General features: G+C 32.2%; 2 protein-coding genes across 3 annotated transcripts; both read left to right on the top strand.

Annotated features, from left to right (window-relative positions):
- Window positions 1-1,485: 1,485 nt before the first annotated feature.
- LOC106745698 (biorientation of chromosomes in cell division protein 1-like 1) lies at window positions 1,486-18,143 on the top strand. Of its 2 annotated transcripts, none has more exons than XM_014621547.1 (3): window positions 1,486-1,790; window positions 2,153-5,919; window positions 14,033-18,143. In XM_014621547.1, the coding sequence occupies exons 1-3, from the start codon at window positions 1,659-1,661 to the stop codon at window positions 14,133-14,135; spliced, it is 4,002 nt and encodes a 1,333-aa protein (XP_014477033.1). In that variant the 5' UTR covers window positions 1,486-1,658; the 3' UTR covers window positions 14,136-18,143. The 2 variants fall into 2 exon arrangements, with proteins under 2 accessions (XP_014477033.1, XP_014477034.1); XM_014621548.1 differs by lacking the exon at window positions 14,033-18,143 and adding an exon at window positions 9,531-9,938.
- A 1,364-nt stretch (window positions 18,144-19,507) lies between these two features.
- Window positions 19,508-21,063, top strand: LOC106745661 (calmodulin-like protein 4). Its single transcript, XM_014621468.1, has 5 exons — window positions 19,508-19,712; window positions 19,924-19,954; window positions 20,032-20,163; window positions 20,227-20,409; window positions 20,492-21,063. Exons 1-5 carry the CDS (start codon window positions 19,710-19,712, stop codon window positions 20,590-20,592), a joined length of 450 nt encoding a protein of 149 aa, XP_014476954.1. The 5' UTR covers window positions 19,508-19,709; the 3' UTR covers window positions 20,593-21,063.
- Window positions 21,064-21,093: the final 30 nt, after the last annotated feature.

Raw genomic sequence — 21,093 nt, 5'->3', positions numbered from 1 at the left:
TTCGTTAAATATTCGAACGTTAACAAAATAATAATTGAACGCGATTTGATTAAAAATGAGGCATTGTTTGAAATGCAAGGCGGAGTCTTATCCTAAATGTAACCGCAGTTTTCACTCGTAAGAAAGTACAAATACGTAACCTCAAATAATTATATGTTATTTTTTCCTACATTTAAAAAAATATGTAAATGTGTAGGCTACCGAAGGATGTAGATATAAGGCGTAAATGATTGAATATACTTCAACTAACTTTGTATTTTGAAGTGAAAACAGCATATATTTGCAGTGATCATTTTAGCAATGACAATTTCTTTGAATTGGATGGAGAAAAATGTATAGAAACATCGTCGTTGGCGCGGCAGCCAATCCCAGCGCGTGACTAGAAAGAGATAGATAGGACACTCGGCATCCATCTCTCTCTTTGCCTCTATCACTTCCACTTACAGGTAGCATATATCCCTTGTTCCCTCTATTCTTATATCTCTATGAGTAATACCAATATGGCCATCTGATGACGTCACACTCACGTCGACCCATCTCTCTAAAGCCCATATTATATTTGGGATTAGGATTGATATTGAATTAAAATTTGGCCAATCAGAGCAAGATTTACTAAACTTGAAATTAGTGAACTTTGTTCTTGTTGATTAAATTGAAATCCAATTTCAATCCTAATCTATAGATCGGTATTCATAGTCGGATTCTTCTTTTAAGTTTATCTTCAAATGCTCTACAATTCATTTCATTCATTGGTCACGAAGTATCTAAAGATAAACTTAGAGACGGTCTGAAATATAAGAGCCGACTATGAATACCGACCTATGATATAATCTGACTATGAATAACGGCCGTAGTCTGGTACGGACATAAATGTCGGTCCACAATATGTATTCTAAGCCTTAAACCTTAAGTCCATATCAAACTATAGATTGGGGATTGTGATTGAATTGAATTTGGCGAATCAGTGCAAAGTTAACTGAATTTAAATTTAGTGAAATTTAGTGAACTGATTGGTCAAATTTCAATTCAATCTCAATCTTTTATCCGTAATCGGCTTTAAGAAATTGACCAATCACAGTCGAATGTGAACAAAATAATTAATTGTGATTGATCAATTTCTTAAGACTTAAAAAACCTATTGTAGACCGACACTAACGCGGGCATTGTGAGCGTTAGGAAGCTAGTTATAAAACTAATTACAACGGTACGCAGTGAACGTCGTGAGCGTCAGGCCTGTTCTATAATACATCGTATGCCGAAGTCGAATGTTGGAACGCAACCGATGTTCTAATGAGAGAATTCAATTTTCGAAAATGAGTTCTCCTTATCGGACCATTGGTTGCGTTCTGACATCCGTATTCCGGCATACGGCGTATTGTTGAACAGGCTTAAGTGGAACAGTGCAAAAGACGATTTGGGCGTTGCGATCGTTATATAGAACGCACCCTCTGTAGTCTGATATGGGCTTTACACGTATAACAAGGATTGAAGGACGCAGTAGCACTAAATTGCGACTTCCCGAACGCACCCTAAATGTGAAGAAACAGTGACTGCGTGTTGTTTTAGAAATAATCTTGAGAGTGAATATTATCCGTGAATAGTAATTGTTTCCATTTTTTGATGGTCAAAATTTGACTCTGTTCGATGTTTTGGATGACATGGAGTTAGATTTGCCTAACACGTTGTTAGCTGGTGATACACGATTGATTGATCATATAGTAGGCGAAGTTAAATCTCAAGGCATCTTTGATCAATTTCGCAAAGAATGTATTGCTGATGTTGATACAAAGGTAGATCCAATTTTGACAACGATAACATTTGCATAATAAATTCCGAAGTTTCCTCTTGACTTATTCAGAGTTAATTAAATTTATATTGTTATATAATATTAAATATAAATTTCGATCATAAGTGTCAATGTAGCAGTTTTTTATCGCTCGTCAATATAACAAGATATATATTTCTGAAATTATGTGACATTTTACATAAAAAACCTTTATAATTATTTTATCTTTTTCATTAACTGCGAAAAGATTATGTCTTTAAAGATACAATATCAGCTGGTTTTTTAAAAGATGTTTCTATTATATTATTATATCTTATTGCACAAGTAATATTTAAATAAATAATATAGTAATATATGTAATTTTAGCCAGCATATCAAAATCTAAGGACACGGGTTGAAGGTTCTGTAAACTCATTCCTTAGTAAACAAACATGGAAGCCAGATCTAAACAAGAATCAACTCAGGGAAACTTTGCGCAAGCATATACACGATGCACCATATCTGGATGCTGGTGTAGAGCGAATAGTGGATCAAGTAGTAAATCCCAAAGTTTATTCAGTTTTTATGCCACAAATAGAAGATGTAGTTTATAAGTTTTTAGGTATAGAGAAACCAAAAGCAAAGGAGAAAAATGATATCTGTGGTCTTAAAGATTTATTACCCAAAGATCTGGATCCAGTTTCACCAGAATCTGATAAAAATAGCTTAAAAGACTTGTCTCTTGAATCTGTGGATACAAGTGACAACCTAAATGAGAAAGAAGATGACAAAATGTGCAATGAATATAAACTGCAAAACAAAGTGCTGTATATAGATAAAGATAACACTAATTCAGAAAATGGACATGTTTCCTCTGAAGAGAAAACTTTCAATGAAGTTTGTAAAACTCTTAGTGTAGCTAATATGAATTTAAACATATCTGGTAAGTCAGATGATAAAATGGATGAAGAAGAAGAAGACAGTCCGACTTTTGAACCAATTGACATTATGAATCTAAATGAATCAAACATCTCTAACGATTCGCACTTATCAGGAATATCGGAATTAACGAGTCACAGGTCCAAGAGCCCAGATTTTTCAAATGAACTGTCACGGGATAATTTTGACTGTAGTAATCAGGATTCTCAGCTGAGCAAAGTCTCATCGGATTCTCGATTATCAATTGTAACGGACTTTGGTTCTAATCATGGCTTTACACCAGTACTCGACACATTAAAAGATGAAACAATGAAGGATAAGTATGAAGCTAAAAATACTAGAGACAATTTTAGAGCAATCAGGGAATTTGATTTGTCTAAGAATAAAGCGGTTAAAAACAATTTTGAATTCATTAAATGCAAAGATACTCAAGGATATAAAGATTCAAAAAGTACAAAAAGTGTATCTAGAGAAAATTCTCGTGATGCTACAGACAGTGGCGTAAAGGATAAGTATGAATATAAAAGCTCGAAAGAAAAAGCCAAGGATAATGAATCTATTAAACTTAAGAGCACAAAGGAAAAAATCAGCAGTAAGGACGTAAAATATCCTAAAGACAAAAGTAACGAGAAGAAGAAAGTGAGTAGTCATAGTGATATAAAATATGATAAACACAGTAAAAGTAAATCTAAAGAAAAAATTGATCAAATAAGAAATAATTTTGAGAAAACTAAAGATAATTCGGAAAATATAAAGGAGAACGCCAATAAATTGAAAGATGAGAAAATTAAAGAAACGGACAAAAAGGATAATGTTAACAAGGAAGCAAAAGATTTGAAAGATCTCTATAAAGAGAAAATTAGAGAACTTAGAGAGAAGAAGGAACTAACGGAGAAAGAAAAGTTAAATAAGGACAAACTTAACAAGGAAACTAAAGATAAAAAGGATTCTTCTAAAGATAGGAAGTCGAACAGAAAAGAGCACAAAAGTTCATCGTCATCAAAAAATTCGTCTGTGAGTTATCACGAAAATAAAAACAGTAGGACGTCAGCAGAGAAAGTTGCAGATAGCAAGGATAAGAGGACCGACATGAAAGATAAAGTGAGACGAGAGGAAAAACGATTGTCGAAAGATAGCAAAAGTAAAACTCACTTCACTAATAAGACAGATCTATCGGATAAGTCTGAGAAATATAGTCTAAAAAGAACTTCTAGAGGCGAGAAGGAGGATAAGACTGTAAAAGCAGATACGAAGAAAGATGTTAAAGCGAGTGGCGAGAGAATTAACGGTAAGAAAAACACAAAAAATTCTCTTCAAAACAAGACTTCAGATTGTAACGATAAACTAGATAGCAGGAAAGATTTAAAGAACGATAGCCAATCCAAAGATAAGAAGCGTAGAGATGAAAAAAAATCTAAAACGAAGGATGATCATTCCAGTTTGCGGAAAAACTCGAATGATCGACGTTCTACGGACAGGGATGGATCAAATGGTTCAAATAGCAAAACTTCGCAATCCAATAATTCATATTCCAACGCAACTAGCCAGAAATCAGACTCGTCCAGCTTGACGAAGGAAAATGAGGTTAATAACTCTAATAGCGAAACACTAGATAATGTCGAAGAAATGCAAATGAATGACATGAAATTGTCGCGTCATTCCAATTGTAAATTGTCTTACAATACTGGTTCACAAACGGCTAGTGAGAAAAGTCACTTGAAGATCGAAACTGATGATAACGATGAAGCATATGATACGCAAGAAGAAATAGATTTGCATCAGATGAACTTGCCTTTGAAAAAGAGACATTTGTATAGTGATGAAGACGACAAGTCACCTTCCAGTGACATCATGATTAAAAAGCCAAAATTCGCGAAAAATGTACACGAAGCTAAGAAATTAATGAAAATCAGGAAACAGATGGATAAGCAGAAAGTTAAAGAGGATAAAAGAACGGAGAAGAATATTATGCAAGAAACTGAGCAAACGGGTCAGTCAAGTACAATGAGAGATGACGCCAACAATCTCGCGAGCATGCCGGATCACGAACGTGTTCAAATCATTGAAATTCCCGACGAAGAATACGACGAGCCTTATCCCGAAAAGGAATTTAATTTAACGTTAGACGAAAGATCAATAATAATGTTAGGAGCTGATCCGTGTGCGAGAGATTTTCTGGACAGCCATTATAATAAAAAAGCGACATTATCCAATATGGAGTTATGTATAAGAGAATCTCTAAGTGAAATTGTATCGAATATTTCGCTAGGAACAGCGGTTACGCAATCGAACAACTCGTATCGACTGTCTTCTGCATCTTCAGCTGCTGTTTCGATGACATATACTAAAGATGCGGAAAATTTGCTAATATTTAAAGGGAAGTGTAAAGATGATTCCAAGATATATTTAAACGATAAGACACAGTCGAAAGATGCAGTCGTGTGTGTAGAAAATCATTTCGACGATCTGCAAATGAGGGAGATTTCTGCCTCACCGAGCCAGAGAAGAGTTACTGTTTTGAAAGAATCGGAATTTACAGAACAGAATAAAAACGCAAAAACATTAATGGAGAACATGGAAGTATGGGATTATCATCGAGCAAAAACAAATTACAATAATGAAGAGGTAGATATTAAGACAGAGATGCGAGACAACGAGGAAGCAGGATCACTAGGTGAAGAGCACATAGAAACATGTATACGATCAAATGTTAATGTAGCAGATTTGCGTAATGATTGTATGGGAACCACATCTTTCGTTAACGAGGACAACGAGGATTGCTGTTACTTCAAGACCGATAATGCAAGATCGGAAAAGTTTTCCAGTTTCTTGGAATCTTTAGAATTGGTGGAAAACTCATCTTTGGAAGATATAATAGAAAGTCTAGGCGGCAAGGTTGTTTCCTCGGCACCAAAATCTATGACGTTTCCCAAACCTAAGCGTTCGTCCAGTCCTTTACTAGACTTATTAGTGAATAACTCAAATAACAACAATGATGGTCACAAACAGATACTGTCTTCACCTACCAACGAAGATGTCCATGGTGTCAAGAAGAGAAAGTTACTCACAACCAAAAAACCAAGACTTTCGAGTTTCTGTAATACACAAGGAATTTCAAATGGCGAGAATTTCGTTATGCCCCTGAGCCCGGATAGTGATGTATCTGCGACGAGCGAGAAGACGACGTCATCTAACGTGACAAAAGAGGAAAAGAGGTACATGTTTTACATTCTTGCGATTTTATATGGTCTTTATATATAAAATAGTCCTGAAATTTTATTCGTAAGTATGCATACTTGTTTGCATATTATGATTTGAACTACAGATATCTACACTAAGAACTGAACTGCGTTCTAAAACTGCAACATAAAATATATAAGTCTGGAAAATAATTGTTGGAATCGCCTTTTTTTTATGTACAATAACTAAAGAAATTAGCAGTCTAGTGTATAATATAGATGTATGTGTATATGTGTGTCTATGGTTTAAATATATTTTTTTCCAATAGAATTCAAAACACGCTAACGATTATAATTACAAATGACTGCTTATGGACTTGCACGTTAATTGTTTATAACAAGAGCGAAGTGAGAGTACACGATATGAAAATAAATGTGAACAAAGTGACATGATAACGTGTTAATATATTTGACAATGAGATTTAATGAATTAGAACACGTAGATCTGAACCAAACTTTAACAGTTTATAAGGCGGGGAGTTCCAAATATAAATTATGAAATATTAGGTATAGATGGTCAGCCATTTGAAAATTATTAACGAAAAAATATTTCAACGTCGCGCGTATGCCAGTGCAACGAGACCGTAATTGGAAGTGGCGCGTGGCAGCACGATAAGATGACTGCCTGCGAAGTCGCAGATCCGTATTCAATACCTTGAATTGCCGTTCTTTTTTAAAGTTATTATTATTATTTTTTTTAATAAAATTAAAAATTTAAATCGGAGAGGCATTAAAAAAATGAGTCAATTTTGGAATAGTCGAAATTTATTGACTTTTCATTTTTCAGTGTAAGGTTACGATTGTTTGATGAAGAAGAAGGATATTAATTGGTAACTAATTTTTCCTTACATAAGTACATTTATTAACATCGAATGTGATTTGTCGGGACCAATATTTATATCCTTATATGCGACTCACTCCTTTGGCACAATTTGTATAATTCGCAAAGTTTCGTCTACACAAGAAATAAATACTCGCTTGAACATTCAGTTGACATAAGACAATAATCAACGGCTCGGCTCGATTCTCCTTTTTGTGCTCTTCTGATTTGTATTGTGTTTAAAACATATTAAGCGTGTATTTATGTAAAGGAAAATTAGTTACCAGTTAATATCCTTCTCTATCAAACTCATAACCTTACACTGTATGACAAATCAATAAAATTAAGTATTATAAAATTTATTTATTTGTCTAATGCTTCTTTGCTCTTAAAACAATTAAAGAAATATTACTTTATTAAAAAAAAGAAAAAAGGACTTAGAAAAAGAACGACAATATGGACCAAATTACCCGTCCTATAAACTGTTAAAGTTTCAGATCTACGTGTTCCAATTCATGAGATCTCTTTGTGAGAGTATTCTAACTACAAGAATATTCGAAATTTTACCGTTGTAATAGTAATATTAAAATCGATAAATTAAAAAATCATATTTTTTGAACATATGAGATATATGTTGTCATAAATGTAAGGAAAGGTCCAGAGAAAACATAAGTATGGAAGCAATAATAAAATTAAAATACATTAGACAAAAATATAAGAGACCAATTTCATTAAACGCGCAAAATGATACACCGTTAATACGTTTCTTATCAGACCAATTTTACAGGATTTGTTGTTTATGCCGCGTGTGATCTACGTTGTCGATTATGAACCATGAATTTTATTTGTCAGATAACATATATCTCATAATAATTATTAAAATATTTTATGATTAGATTTTATTTTAAAATCCAAATGCTAAAGGATCTAATTGGGAAATTCAATGTTAGTCACGAGTGACCTATATGGCATGAAACATGATAATGAATAAGAAGGCTGTGAATCAACTAGTAAATTATCAGAAATGATACTGCCTGAATTATATATAGGTATATTCTGTCCTGATTTTATCATTAACTGATTAACTGATACTGATTGAACATTAGTAACAAGGGAATGATCAGACAAGAGAACATATTCTGTCCTGATTTTAACATTACTGACAAGGGAATGATCATTTTCCAGACATAGATTTCGCTGAAATATTAATACGTTATAGTATTGTTACGCTCGCACGGGGAAATAAAACGAGACAACGTTAAATGGGAAACAACTTCAACTATATATTTGCTATTTACAAGAAAGCACGTAGACTCTCTCTCTCGCAAAGGATCGACGCGCACGTCACGACGACTCAACCGCCCCAGAGAGAATCTCTCAAACCCATTGTTTATCAGTCAACGCTGATCATCTGTTGTTTACGACTCGTTGTCAAGAGAATCAGCTGTGTGTTCAGAGCGCTAAAAGCGCGGGCATCAAGACACGGACGTAACAGTATTAAATTTTAACCAATAAATAGACAAGTAGCAAGACACAACTCTCAAGCATTTGCAAGAAATTTGCATGTAAATTTTCTCGCGTGTCGTAAATATTGTTCACGAAGAGGAACTCAGTAATTAACGAGCGTAGCAGAGCGGCAAAGGCGGCAGACTGGAATGTTGCATGTTGTGCGTTTGAGTTCACCTTTTTCCAACTTTTTTATTTTTACAAAATGTTCACGTCAATTAACGACTTTCTTTACATAAGTATATTTATTAACATCAATTGACACATGACAATCATTGGCTCGGCTCGATTATATTATGCGAGTACGAAATAATTAAACATATAGTTAATTTTCATCAACATTATGGTTAATTATTAATTATTGGGTCTTTTATGTTAAGTTTCCTAGTTGCTCATTGACATAAATATTTTGCAAAAATAAAGGAAAGAGAGAAAAAGTCAGACTCGAATGTGTAATATGCAGCATTTTAGTCTGCCACTTCTACGTTCACTTATTGCTGAGCTCCTCTTTATAAGCGGTACTTAGAGCGCACGAGAAGCTTTATTTGCAAATTTCTCACGAATACTCCAGTTGCATTGTATCACTTATTTATTGATTGGGGTTTAGTATTATAATTAAAATTTCAGTGAAATCAATGTGTGAAAGATCTGATCATCCCCTCGTAAGTTCGAAATGCACATTGAGATTATATATCATGTAATTATTTCATTAAGAAAACATTTGTAAACGAATTTTTAATAAGAAATAAACATTATTTGGGAAGTATTTTAAATATGTGCTAATTTTCATTAACAATTATTAAGTTCATTAAATTTCTGCTAATAGCATTCTTTATAATCTTGTTAACATTAGAAAATATTATTATCTTTGATAATTTAGTTGGTTGATACATGGCCTTTTTATTCTTTAATAATGCATCATCTTCCCCATTTAATGCTGTAAATATTGGTCTCTTTATTATATTCTTATCTAATATATTTGAATTTCATTGTTTCCATATTTACACGGACGTTCCTTCTAAATTCTTCGATATACAAGCGTGTTTGATAAGTTTGGTAAATTTCTATGAGATGGCGCCACAATCCATTTGGTAACGTGACGCCTGGAAAGTTCCATTCTTCCAACCCTAAAACTTCCAACTTCAACCAGAAGTAACGCGTTATTTACGATCGATAGTCGTTTAAAGCAAGTGGTTTAGCAGTTGCCACAAAAATGGAAATAAAATATTTCCATGCAGTGATAAAACACTTTTATTTAAAGAAATGGACATCAGCGCAGATCAAAGCCGAATTAGACAAAGTTCATGGGGACTCTGCTCCTACATTGAAGACTGTATATTTCTGGATTAACGAATTAAAACGTGACCGAACCTGCACTGAAGACGAAGCTCCGGACGCCCAATTGAAATGACCATGTCGAATATCGTGGAAAAAATCCATGGTATGGTTATGGAAGATCGCCGAATGAAGATGCGTGAGATTGCTGAGACCGTAAGCGTCTCGACGGAACGAGTGCATAACATCCTGCATGAAAAATTGCATATGGAAAAGCTGTGCGCACTATGGGTGCCGCGATTGCTGACTCTCGATCAAAAGCGTATGCGAAAGGATGTTTCAATGCAGTGTTTGGCGATATACAAGCGCAATCCATAAGATTTTTGGCGTCGATTCGCTACTGGACGAAATTTGGATTTACTACTATACTCCTGAGTCGAAAGAGCAATCAAAACAGTGGATAATGCTTGGTGCAAGTGCGCCGAAGAAGGCGAAAACTGTTTTGACGACTGGAAAGGTGATGGCCACTGTTTTTGAGATTCCCAAGGAATTATCTATCTTAATTGACTACTTACAGAAGAGTAAGACAATAATAGGACTATGCAACATTATTGGATCGTTCGAAAGAAGAACTGAAAAATAAACGGCCAAAATTGGCCAAAATTGGCGCACAAAAAAAGCGCTCTTCTACCAAGACAACGCGCCGTCCCACTCGACCGTCGCAATGACAAAATTACACGAATTGATTTCTCATCCACCTCATTCTCCGGATTTGATTCTGTACAACTTCTTCCTGTTCCCAAATTTGAAAATCTGGCTCGAGAAAAGAAATTCTCGTTGAATGAGGAAGTCATTGTCGCCGTCAATGAGTATTTTGCAGGTTTTAAGACAATCTACTTTTCCGGCGGTATTAAAAAATTGAAAACTCGCTGGACCAAGTGTATTGCCCTCAATGGAGACTATGTTGAGAAGTAAAGGCGGTTTTTTTTTAACATGTTTTATTTTTTTACCAGATTTATCAAACAACCTTCATAATTGTGATGATAGATGTATCATAATCCTGAAGAACAAGATTTCTTAATTCTTGAAGTCTTACCTTAACCACTGCAATGGTTAAACCCGAAATACTTTTGGATATTTTAACACGTCATGTTTCCCTGATCAAATTATTTTCACACCATGCAGTATCACTTCAGTTCGTGTTATAACAAATTATTAGAATCCGTGAATATTGTAATTATAGCCATTTCATATATTTTTAATTCTATCGAAAAAAAAACATGCTCAAAATGTTGTGCAAATGAATATACAATGAAAAAACAAATACCGACAGGAAAAATATCGAAAAATAAAAAATATTTTTTCTATATATATTAACCCTTATTACTCTAGCTTTTTATGCGTGATTCTCACTAGGTTGTAACTGGTTTCGGTAAATATGCGAACTTGTCATCTCCTACGTGACGTACGACCGCAGTGACGAAGTATTGTTGTCACGTGAGAAGTGACTTACGACCGATAAAGGTTAATAACATATTTATTTAAATTTAAATTTTTTTATTTAAATATATAAATGTTTGCTTTTTTATGGACAGCTATAATTTTAAGAAACATATTTTTCACTTGAAACAAATTTTTTCTTAGTGTAAAATTATTTATATTAATATCAGTTAAAGATGTTATTTATATTCACCGCACAATATTTTTGCATTAAGTATTTTTCGAAAGTTTTTTTATAAAGTTTGAAATTTGCAATACTGCCAGCATTAANACACACACACACACACACACACACACACACACACACACACACATATTATCATCATCATCATCTTCAGCCTTTACATCGTCCACTTCTTAACATAGGCCTCTTTCATTGTCTTGAAAGGATTTTCGCGGAACGCGGCGTTTTAATGCCAAAATCCTTTCAAGCAATGAAAGAGGCCTATGTTAAGGAGTGGACGATGTAAAGGCTGAAGATGATGATGATGATGATATGTGTGTGTGTGTGTGTGTGTGTGTGGGTGTGTGTGTGTGTCAGCAGAGATAAAACCCCACGGTTCGTCACACCCGTAGCATTGTCTGACTCCAAACCCTCTTTGCTATGTAACTTGGGTAGTGTTAATGCTGGCAGTATTGCAAATTTCAAACTTTATAAAAAAACTTTCGAAAAATACTTAATGCAAAAATATTGTGCGGTGAATATAAATAACATCTTTAACTGATATTAATATAAATAATTTTACACTAAGAAAAAATTTGTTTCAAGTGAAAAATATGTTTCTTAAAATTATAGCTGTCCATAAAAAAGCAAACATTTATATATTTAAATAAAAAAATTTAAATTTAAATAAATATGTTATTAACCCTTATCGGTCGTAAGTCACTTCTCACGTGACAACAATACTTGCCATTGCGTATTGGCGAGTATTTTTTTCTAAAACGTGAGGTTTTCACATAGTGATTACCAACTTTGTGTGAACCAACGACTTAACGTCTCTTCCAAAAGACGGAGTCCAGTTTTTTATACATAAATCTCTATTCTTTTATTCAGTATATGAAGAGCACAGCTTGGAATAAAATTTCCAGTAATCAGGTGGACTCTAAACGCGGGTTCTCCGCGCTACAAATCTGGCGCTCCACCACCAGACCACAGTGCCGCTCTATACATATCTCTATACATATACAAGGTGGTCCATTTAAAATGTTACAAGTTGTTATCGTTGGAAGTACACATCATAGCAAAAATACTTCAGACAAGAATGGTATGGCTTGAAGGAGGTGTATATGTGGGATAATAGTGAAGTTAATTAAAAAAAAAAACAAATTTTCAAGGTTATATGAAGATCACTATTAATTTCTTAAATAGAATGCCCTACTTTTGATAGCAGATTCTTATAGCTAATAACGAGACATTTCGAAAATGGTATCATTAAACCTACTTCAGTTAAAAACTTCCTAATTTATGAGTTTAAAGTTTTGGTAACGTTGATATTGTTCAAAGTGTATCAGATGATGATAAAGATTGCGAGGCTTAATTTACACTTCCATTTATCTATCTGTATATATCTGTACAAAGTTTGTTCGGAAAGTAATGTCAGTGATTTTTTTTTTACGCGACTAACCGTCAGAGCGCGCTCGGATCGGTCGGGAATGGTAGAGGGGGAAGTCAGCTAACGAATGTTGAGTCACTCAGTCGCGTCAGTCCTCTTAGAAGCGAATGAGACAGAAGAAGATATAATAACTGACCGCTTCGTCCTCTAAATTTAACTCCACTTGATTACTTTCTATGGGATACTATTAAAAGTCGAGTTATGGCAACTGTTCTAACGACAACGGAAGATATGAAATACAGAATTCGACAAGCCTGCTCTAAAATTACGATAGAATAACTGGCAAAAGTTCGTCGTTTTAGCGAAGATCACAACTATGTCTACACAAAAGGTAAATATTTACCTTTTACCACACAAAAAGGTAAATATTTTGAACATTTATTGAATTGATGCGAAGAATTCTGATGAAAATGTATTCGAACGTGAAGGGCAAGAAGACTCACGCTAATCAAGCACGTATACTTATATTTATATACATTTATATGCAGAAAGACAGATAGAAATAAGTTAAGTCTCGCAATCTTTATCATCACCTCATACATTTTGAATAATGTCAACGTTATCATAATTTTAAAGACTTATAAATCGGAAAATTTTTAACGGAAGGTGGTTTAATTTATACCATTTTGGAAACGTCTCAATGTCAGCTATAAGAATCTGCTATCAAAAGTAGGGCGTTCTATTTAAGAAATTAATAGTGACCATGTAACTTTGAAAAAAAATTTTTTTTTTAATTAACTTCACTATCATTTAACTCCTATCAAATCATACTATTTTCATTTGAAACATTTTTTGTTATGATGCGTATTTTCAGAGGTAACGGCTTGTAACACTTTAAATAGACCTGTATATACCCTATATGTGTGTGTGTGTGTGTGTGTGTGTGTGTGTGTGTGTGTGTGTCCTATTATATCCCAATTATATTTTTAATTTTTTATATAAAAATGTACAGTTAAGTCCAAATGATAATAAACATAGACCAATGTTAAGCAAATGTTGGGTCAATATATAAATCCAGATAAACAGAAAAAGTATAATTAAAAAATACATATATATAATATAGCCAAAGTCATATTGGCCAACCTACATATATGTTTTTCATATCGTATGGAGCCATCATTTCCGATAAAAGAAAAATTACGGTACTTCAGTAACTAAATGAAATTATCGCCCCTTGCCTTAATTCAAGTTGGATGCTTTGTCCAAATATTTATATGTCGATGATGGAGTCAGTTTATAGACATATTTTATTTGTTAATGTGGATATAAATTGAATAATTATTGCCACATTTATATGACACGTGATAGTGAATATGTTAGAAGAATCGGTTTAATTACAATTTAACTTTCTAAATGTTGTGTCTTAAAATTGCAGCCGAAATAGGAGCAATCAACGATACTCGAGTGATGACTTGTATAAACCACGCCCATTATTTTCGAGTTCTTCTCGTCGAAGCAGACGATCTAACCAAGCATAGCTAGTGCCACATGGATTCAGATGTTGAGTATTCTTATGCATTGTACAATTTCAAAACGTTTTCTTGTCTAGCTGCGCAATATCATAGCATAAATCAACATGCGTTAACTTATTATATAAGAGTGAGTATGTGTGTGTGTATGTGTGTACTCAGTCCTGAAGAAATGTACCGAAATTGTGTACATACATACATACATACATGCATATATATATATATATATATATGCAGGGTGTCTCAAAATTACACTAACAAACTTTAGGTGTTTTTAAAGGACATCAAAACTAATAATCTTTTTCAATAAACTTGTATCGGAAATGAGCCGTTTTGACATTAGAGTGAATTATTCATAGCAGTTCGAAATATAGGTCATTTACATCTAGTTTCTCTATAAATAAAATGTATATCGATTAGTTCATTAAAAAGAAAAATTTCCATTTTGGAAACGAATTTCGCACAAATAAATTGGAAACCATAAAAAAACCATAATAAACCAGAAACGCTGTAATATTGAGCTCGCGAGTCAATAATAAACAATATTACAATAATTCTACCTGTTTTAAAATTTCCTACAGTTTTTAGTTTGATAAAGTAATTTTTATTAATATTTCTTACTAAGAGATAGCAACAAAACCAGGATGAGAAAAAAATTCCTGATATCTCCATATTGAAGTAAATTGTCTACATTTCGAACAACTATTGTAAATAATTCACCGTAGGGTCAAAACGTCTCATTTGTAAATATGGGTTTATTGACAAGGATTACTAGTTTTGATGTCCTTTAAAAGTATCTAGAATTTGTTGGTCTAATTTTGAGACACTCTGCATATATATAATGTGTGTGTGTGTGTGTGTGTGTGTGTGTGTGTGTGTGTGTGTGTGTGTGTGTGTGTGTGTGTGTGTGTGTAATTAATTGTTAATTTAAAAAGTAGACAAATTTCCTAAATTCACAATATTAAAATCCGAATACCGAGACAATCTCCTGAAATACAATTTTATAGAAATTTAAAATGTTTCGTTAGCAAGGTGCATTAGTATTCATTTATTGAAATACAGCAAGAGTGTATTAAATAGGTAGATATTAATATATTTGTATGTTTGTTCTATATGCCTCATATGTGTGTACAATTTCAGAGTAATAATTTTTCCTCGAAACAATTTATTTTGGGAAAAATGTATTTCAGAGCATTGTTTTTTGGTATTCGGATTTCGATATTATATTTTTTTAGGAAATCGTTCCAATTTCCAAATTTCGAAATTTTGATTTTTCAGGACAATGTATATCTATCTATTCGTGTAATGTTTATATTAATATTATTACAAGGTATTAGTTTATAATGGAACAATAACAGCAAACAAGACTCCTTGTTTAAATTTTATCCTTCAAATATTTATTTATACAGAGTGTCTGGAAAATTTCGGCGTGAGCGACCGCTGTAATGGATTAAATTAAATACCAAAGTGTATTATTTTGTAAAATTCACAGTAGTTAATGAGTAATTAATTAATCTGTCTGAGCGGATAGGCATACGGAAAACGATAGCCCGATTTCCGTAGGCACAAATAAAGAAAGTTGATTTTGAGCATGTAAGAAAAATGGTTTACTTTTTAGGATCTCCTAGCAACGGTAATTGATTTCAGAAAATGGAATAATGCAGTTTATGTCTCACGCTGTTTGCTACTTCGCCTTCCAAAATTTGTTGTCATTTCCTACCTACCGGCATCTGACTTACCGCTTCCCGCATACGCTTATTCGCACAGATTAATTAATTACTCATTAACTATTGCAAAGTTTGCAAAATGATACATGACTTTTCTATTCAGTTTAACTTATTCTACCTGCATTTGAACACAATTGCCCTATGAAAATATTTCGGAGACCATGTATAAAAGTAATTCGATACTTTATTAAGTAATAAGTACATATCTTGTATGTATGTATGTATATATGTATGTATGTACATGCATAACTACACAGGTATTCATATAAAGGGGAAATGCCAAATCTTTTATTGCTAAATACTATTTCTTAATTTTTTAAGTATGTTTATATCATATAAAAATATAGTGGAATTCGTTAAAGCTTTGGTTATGTTTTCCATTACTCATTTATTTTAAATATTTACTACTAGAGCTCGCGGTTATATTTAATAATTACAGAAAATATATGATTCAAATGACTAGTACACATTTGGCAATTCTCCTCTATATGAGCTAAATAATGTTAAATTTCAAGATTATTAAAATTTTTAAGTGGCAGTTTTAATCTAATTAATTTATAAAAGAAACGTTTAAACACAATTGTTCTTACGTGCAAATTAAAATCGGAAACCATAAGAAACTGTTTTATACACGTATTTGCAAAAACAAATTACATGATGAAATAATCTTTAACACATATGTGCGTTGTGTTGCGTGTGCGCGCGTACATAATATATATGTACATACATATATGTTACATAATAAATTATCTAGTTGTATACATACATGTGTATGTGTGTGTACGGGTGCTTAAAAAGTCCCTAGCAAGATATCTTGAAAATGAAACTTTTTCGAGAAAAATGTTAAATACCAAAGTTGTTGAGTATCAAGCAACATATTAGATGTTTATATTAATTAAACCCTGGACTGAGTCTTCAAGATCAGGGAAAGGTTATCTTGTAATTTTTTAAATGAAAACTATGTTTTATGACATATTTCTATAGCTGTTGTCCAGATGTTTACGAAGCACTGGTTACAAATCTTTTCTCGATGAGAACTTTCTGAGTTATGAGTTCTCAAGGTTAAAATACTGCCGGCATTAGCATTATCCAAGGCGCATCGTATGGAGGTTGCCTAGTTAGATTTAAATTACTTTTGTATACGTTCGTGTGGTTGTGTCGAACCGTAGGATCCTTATTTCTGCTTTGACACAAACAATTTTCCCACGTGGTGCATCTTGGGTAATGTTAATGTCGGCATTACTTCAACTTTGAAGACTTATAAGTTAAAATGTTCTCATCTTAGAATGGTTTGTAACTAGAGTTTTGTAAATGTTTTGACAGCAGTAATGAGAATATGTAATAAAACGTAGCTTCCATTAAAGAAATTTGAGGTGACTTTTCTAGTTTAGTTCAGGGTGTAACTAAAATGTTCATCTAATATATTGCTTGATAACCACCAACTTTTAAATTTTTCTCTAAAATATTTGTTTTTCGAAATATCCTGTCGACATGGGATTTTTTGAATACGTTTTGAATATATATATATAGTTTATTATGTATCATAGCCGTAGTTTATTATATATTACATCCTTTTATGTACGTTATAAATAATATTTGTACCATTAGCAGTACCATAAGCAAGGAACTTATAGGACGTATATTTTTTACACACACTGACACGCGCGCGCTCATATATGTGTATGTATGTAATATGCTAGAAATGTATTATATATTTGTAAGATTGCTACTGATAGACTAATTTGTTGCTTATGTATATTGCATATTAATTCTGAAGGTTAATTTTTACATACATTCGTAACTTTATACCGTAAGTTATCTCGTAATTTTTATTTTTCAACAAAATTCTCACACAACTCTTTAGTATATTTGTACGCGCGCGCGCGCGAGTGTGTATGTACGAGTATGAGTGAGTGTGAGAGCAACCGCAAATTATTTATTGATAAGAAAAATATATTATGTAATAATATAAAATTGTTATACATAATTTTAAGTTCTATAGACAATTTAAGTTATATTATTAGAAAGCTTTGACAATTCCTTAATAATCGTCATATATTATTTTCCTCTCTATGTTATATGTATGTTATTATCTTATAATATACTCAGTAATTAAGTCACACGACACATTATAATATGTCACACGATATTTTTCATTTTCAGAATGGTAAGATATATTTTTCTAACTCTTAATATATTCATCAATTTTTCTTAAAGATTAGTCTATTCATTATGACTGTGCATACTATAATAATATCTAAAATTTATAAGTCTCCACTACATTATTTAAAAATTAAGTGCTTAAATTAAAGAATTTTGAAATATTAAAATCACTTTGAAATAAAGTGAATTTTATATGATTGTTAATTAATATTGAATATCAATACCTTCCTTACCTATCTCGTTATTTCACAATCGTTAATATCGTATTAATAAATTTATAATAAGTTTACGGTTTAAGCATTACAGGACAAGTTTCTCTCGTGACATTTTCTCTGTGACCGAGATTGAAAAGTGCGATACAATAGATTAGTCGATTCAGCTTTCAAGAAGTATAGATCTAATCAACGACGAAAATTGTTGCAAATGTGTGATATGTAACAATTAAATATAATCAGCGTTAGAAACTTGTAATATTACCTGTTGACCATGCTGTTTATTTATTGTCATTATGTCGACTGAAGTTATGCCAGCCGACCCTAGGAAATACTTAATAATATTCCGAAAGCTCGAAAAAACCGGTTTTTATCGTTTTTTCTAAGGCTTAGAAAAATAGGAAAAATACGAAAATTTTAGTGTTGTCACGCCAATGTTGAGGGCAAAGGGAAATAAACAAAAGGCCCAATTTTTTTTCTTTTTCCGATTTATTGTAAGGATAACAAAATATTTCTTACAATCACAAGGAAATAATAGGAGAGACTGAGGCTACTTGGTGTACAGGACAGGTAAGTATATTTAATACAGTTTTAAAAATGACACTGCTACATGAAAAATATAGTGTTATTGCAAAAACATTGTGGTTATATTTCAGTAACCATTTGTAAGTTGTACATCGTATTTTACAAGATAATGCTTTTAATTTTATTTACTCCAAAGTAAAAAAAATCAGCGATATATGTTATAATTCTAAATCTTTTCATTATATAATCCGGGCTATCTTTTTAGAAACTTTAAAATCAATAACTTCCAGTTATGTTGATTCTGGAAACATATTTTCTTTTTAAGCAATAACCAAATTATCAAAAATTCTATTTTCTTTTAGCATATAATAAACAATAAAGATTGAATAAGCGCGTGAACGCCCAAAAAAAACGCACTCTTTATCTACTGACAGCGTGAATTCTGATTGGCTGCTGCTGTTTGTCTGTCAAGATGAATTCTCTCTTAATGACGGTCCACAATAGGTAGTTTAAGCCTCAAGCCTTAAGAAAGTAACCAATCGTAATCGAATGTGAGGGGAATAATCAACTGTGATTAGTCAATGACCACGTTCAGCAGAACGTTTAATTTTTAACTATTAGAAGTTTTCTGATCTGATTGGACCTGAGATTGGATTATTCTTTTAAATCTACAGGAATAATCCAATGTTAGTACAGAAAACTTTCAACAGTGCAGAATAAATGTTCTGCTGAACTGCGGCTAATTTCTTAAGGTTCATGGCTTAGAATATTGTGGATCGGCACTTACGATATATGGTAATTTATGTGTCAAGGCCTTTAAAGAAAAGATGAACGAGGTAAAGTGAGGTTACGGTTATTGCGATACTTCGTTTGCTTGTTATGTCAAAGTTGTAAAAAGGAAAACAAAGGCAAAAATACTCGGAAAGTGAACAACACTTTCATAAAATTAATCGATTATGGTAATTTTGATATATATATTGATTATATTAATATATTGAAGTGTGTTCGAATGTCAAAATAAAAAATTTTTGAATTGATTATGCTGATATATCTGCTTATACTTTATATATTCTTCAATTTCTTTTCATGCAATTATTATTCTTAATTTATAATATTGCTTTTATTCTCTTTTTGTTCATATATAATTTTAGATATTTTATCAAATTGCAGGCACGATATTTCAGGGAAGAAGATATAGATGGTACATTCAGAATAATAATAAGATTACAACTGCATATTATACATTTAATTTACAAATTGTTCAAAATATCTTTATAGAGTTCCGAGAATGTTTCTACCTGTTTGCACGAAGCGGTCAAATTCGAACACTCGATGAGCTTACTATAATCATGAGATCCTTAGGTTTAAGCCCAACGATCGCAGAATTAAACAAATATATGAAAGATAAAGGTAAACTACGCTCTTATAATATTTATTTGTTATCATCATATGTAATTTTTGCATTATTGTCAGGTGGAAAAATGTCTTTTGCTGATTTCCTAGAAGTTATGCATCTTCAAACTTGTATGGAAGATTTACCGAAAGAAGTGATTAAAGCTTTTCAAGCAGCAGATTCATGTCATAGTGGTACTATTTCAGCTCGACAATTAGCACATATGTTACTCCACTGGGGTGAACAATTGAGTAGCAAAGAAGGTTTGTAAAGTGACTTAATTTAATTTTACATAATTTAATCTTATACTTAACATCAAGCTTTTCAAGTATTGTTTTATTGCAGTGGAGCAAATTTTTCGCGAAGCCAACGTATCTCTAAATGGATATGTGAAATATGAAGATTTTGTGAAAATAGCATGTGCACCAGTACCTGATTATTATTGAAAACTATATTAAGCAATTTATTTTTTCCTATTTTTATATTCATTTATTATATATGTGTTCATAACCTCTGAATATATATATATATATATGGGAAAGATGAAGTTATCCTTAGAATAACCACTTGCAAAGTGCACAGGAAGATTCTTAGTGCCAAACGAAATAACTTTTTATTTATTCAAATTGTTTAAATAATAATTTTTAAATAAAATCTACTTAAGGTTGAATTAGCATACTAAATTGCACACGAGTCAAAAGCAAAGCCACAAAATGTCAAATAAATTTTTAAAAGAAGCTAATGGAATGTTATAACAAATGCTGAAAATGCATGCTTTGCATTTATAGCATAAGCATTTGTAGCATTTGTTCTATAAATAAGATCTTCCTACATATGTCTCAGAAAATTATTATTGGTTATGATATAATTGGTTAGTAATATATAATAGTTTTATTATTTATACAAATAATAAAACTACTGAGCAATAATATCATAACCAATAATAA

The sequence above is a fragment of the Dinoponera quadriceps genome, unplaced genomic scaffold (assembly GCF_001313825.1).
Source record: "Dinoponera quadriceps isolate SergipeBrazil2010 unplaced genomic scaffold, ASM131382v1 scaffold1441, whole genome shotgun sequence".
Classification (NCBI taxonomy): domain Eukaryota; kingdom Metazoa; phylum Arthropoda; class Insecta; order Hymenoptera; family Formicidae; genus Dinoponera; species Dinoponera quadriceps.
Note: the sequence above shows the minus strand (reverse complement) of the source record. Positions and strands in the feature narration are given on the sequence as shown.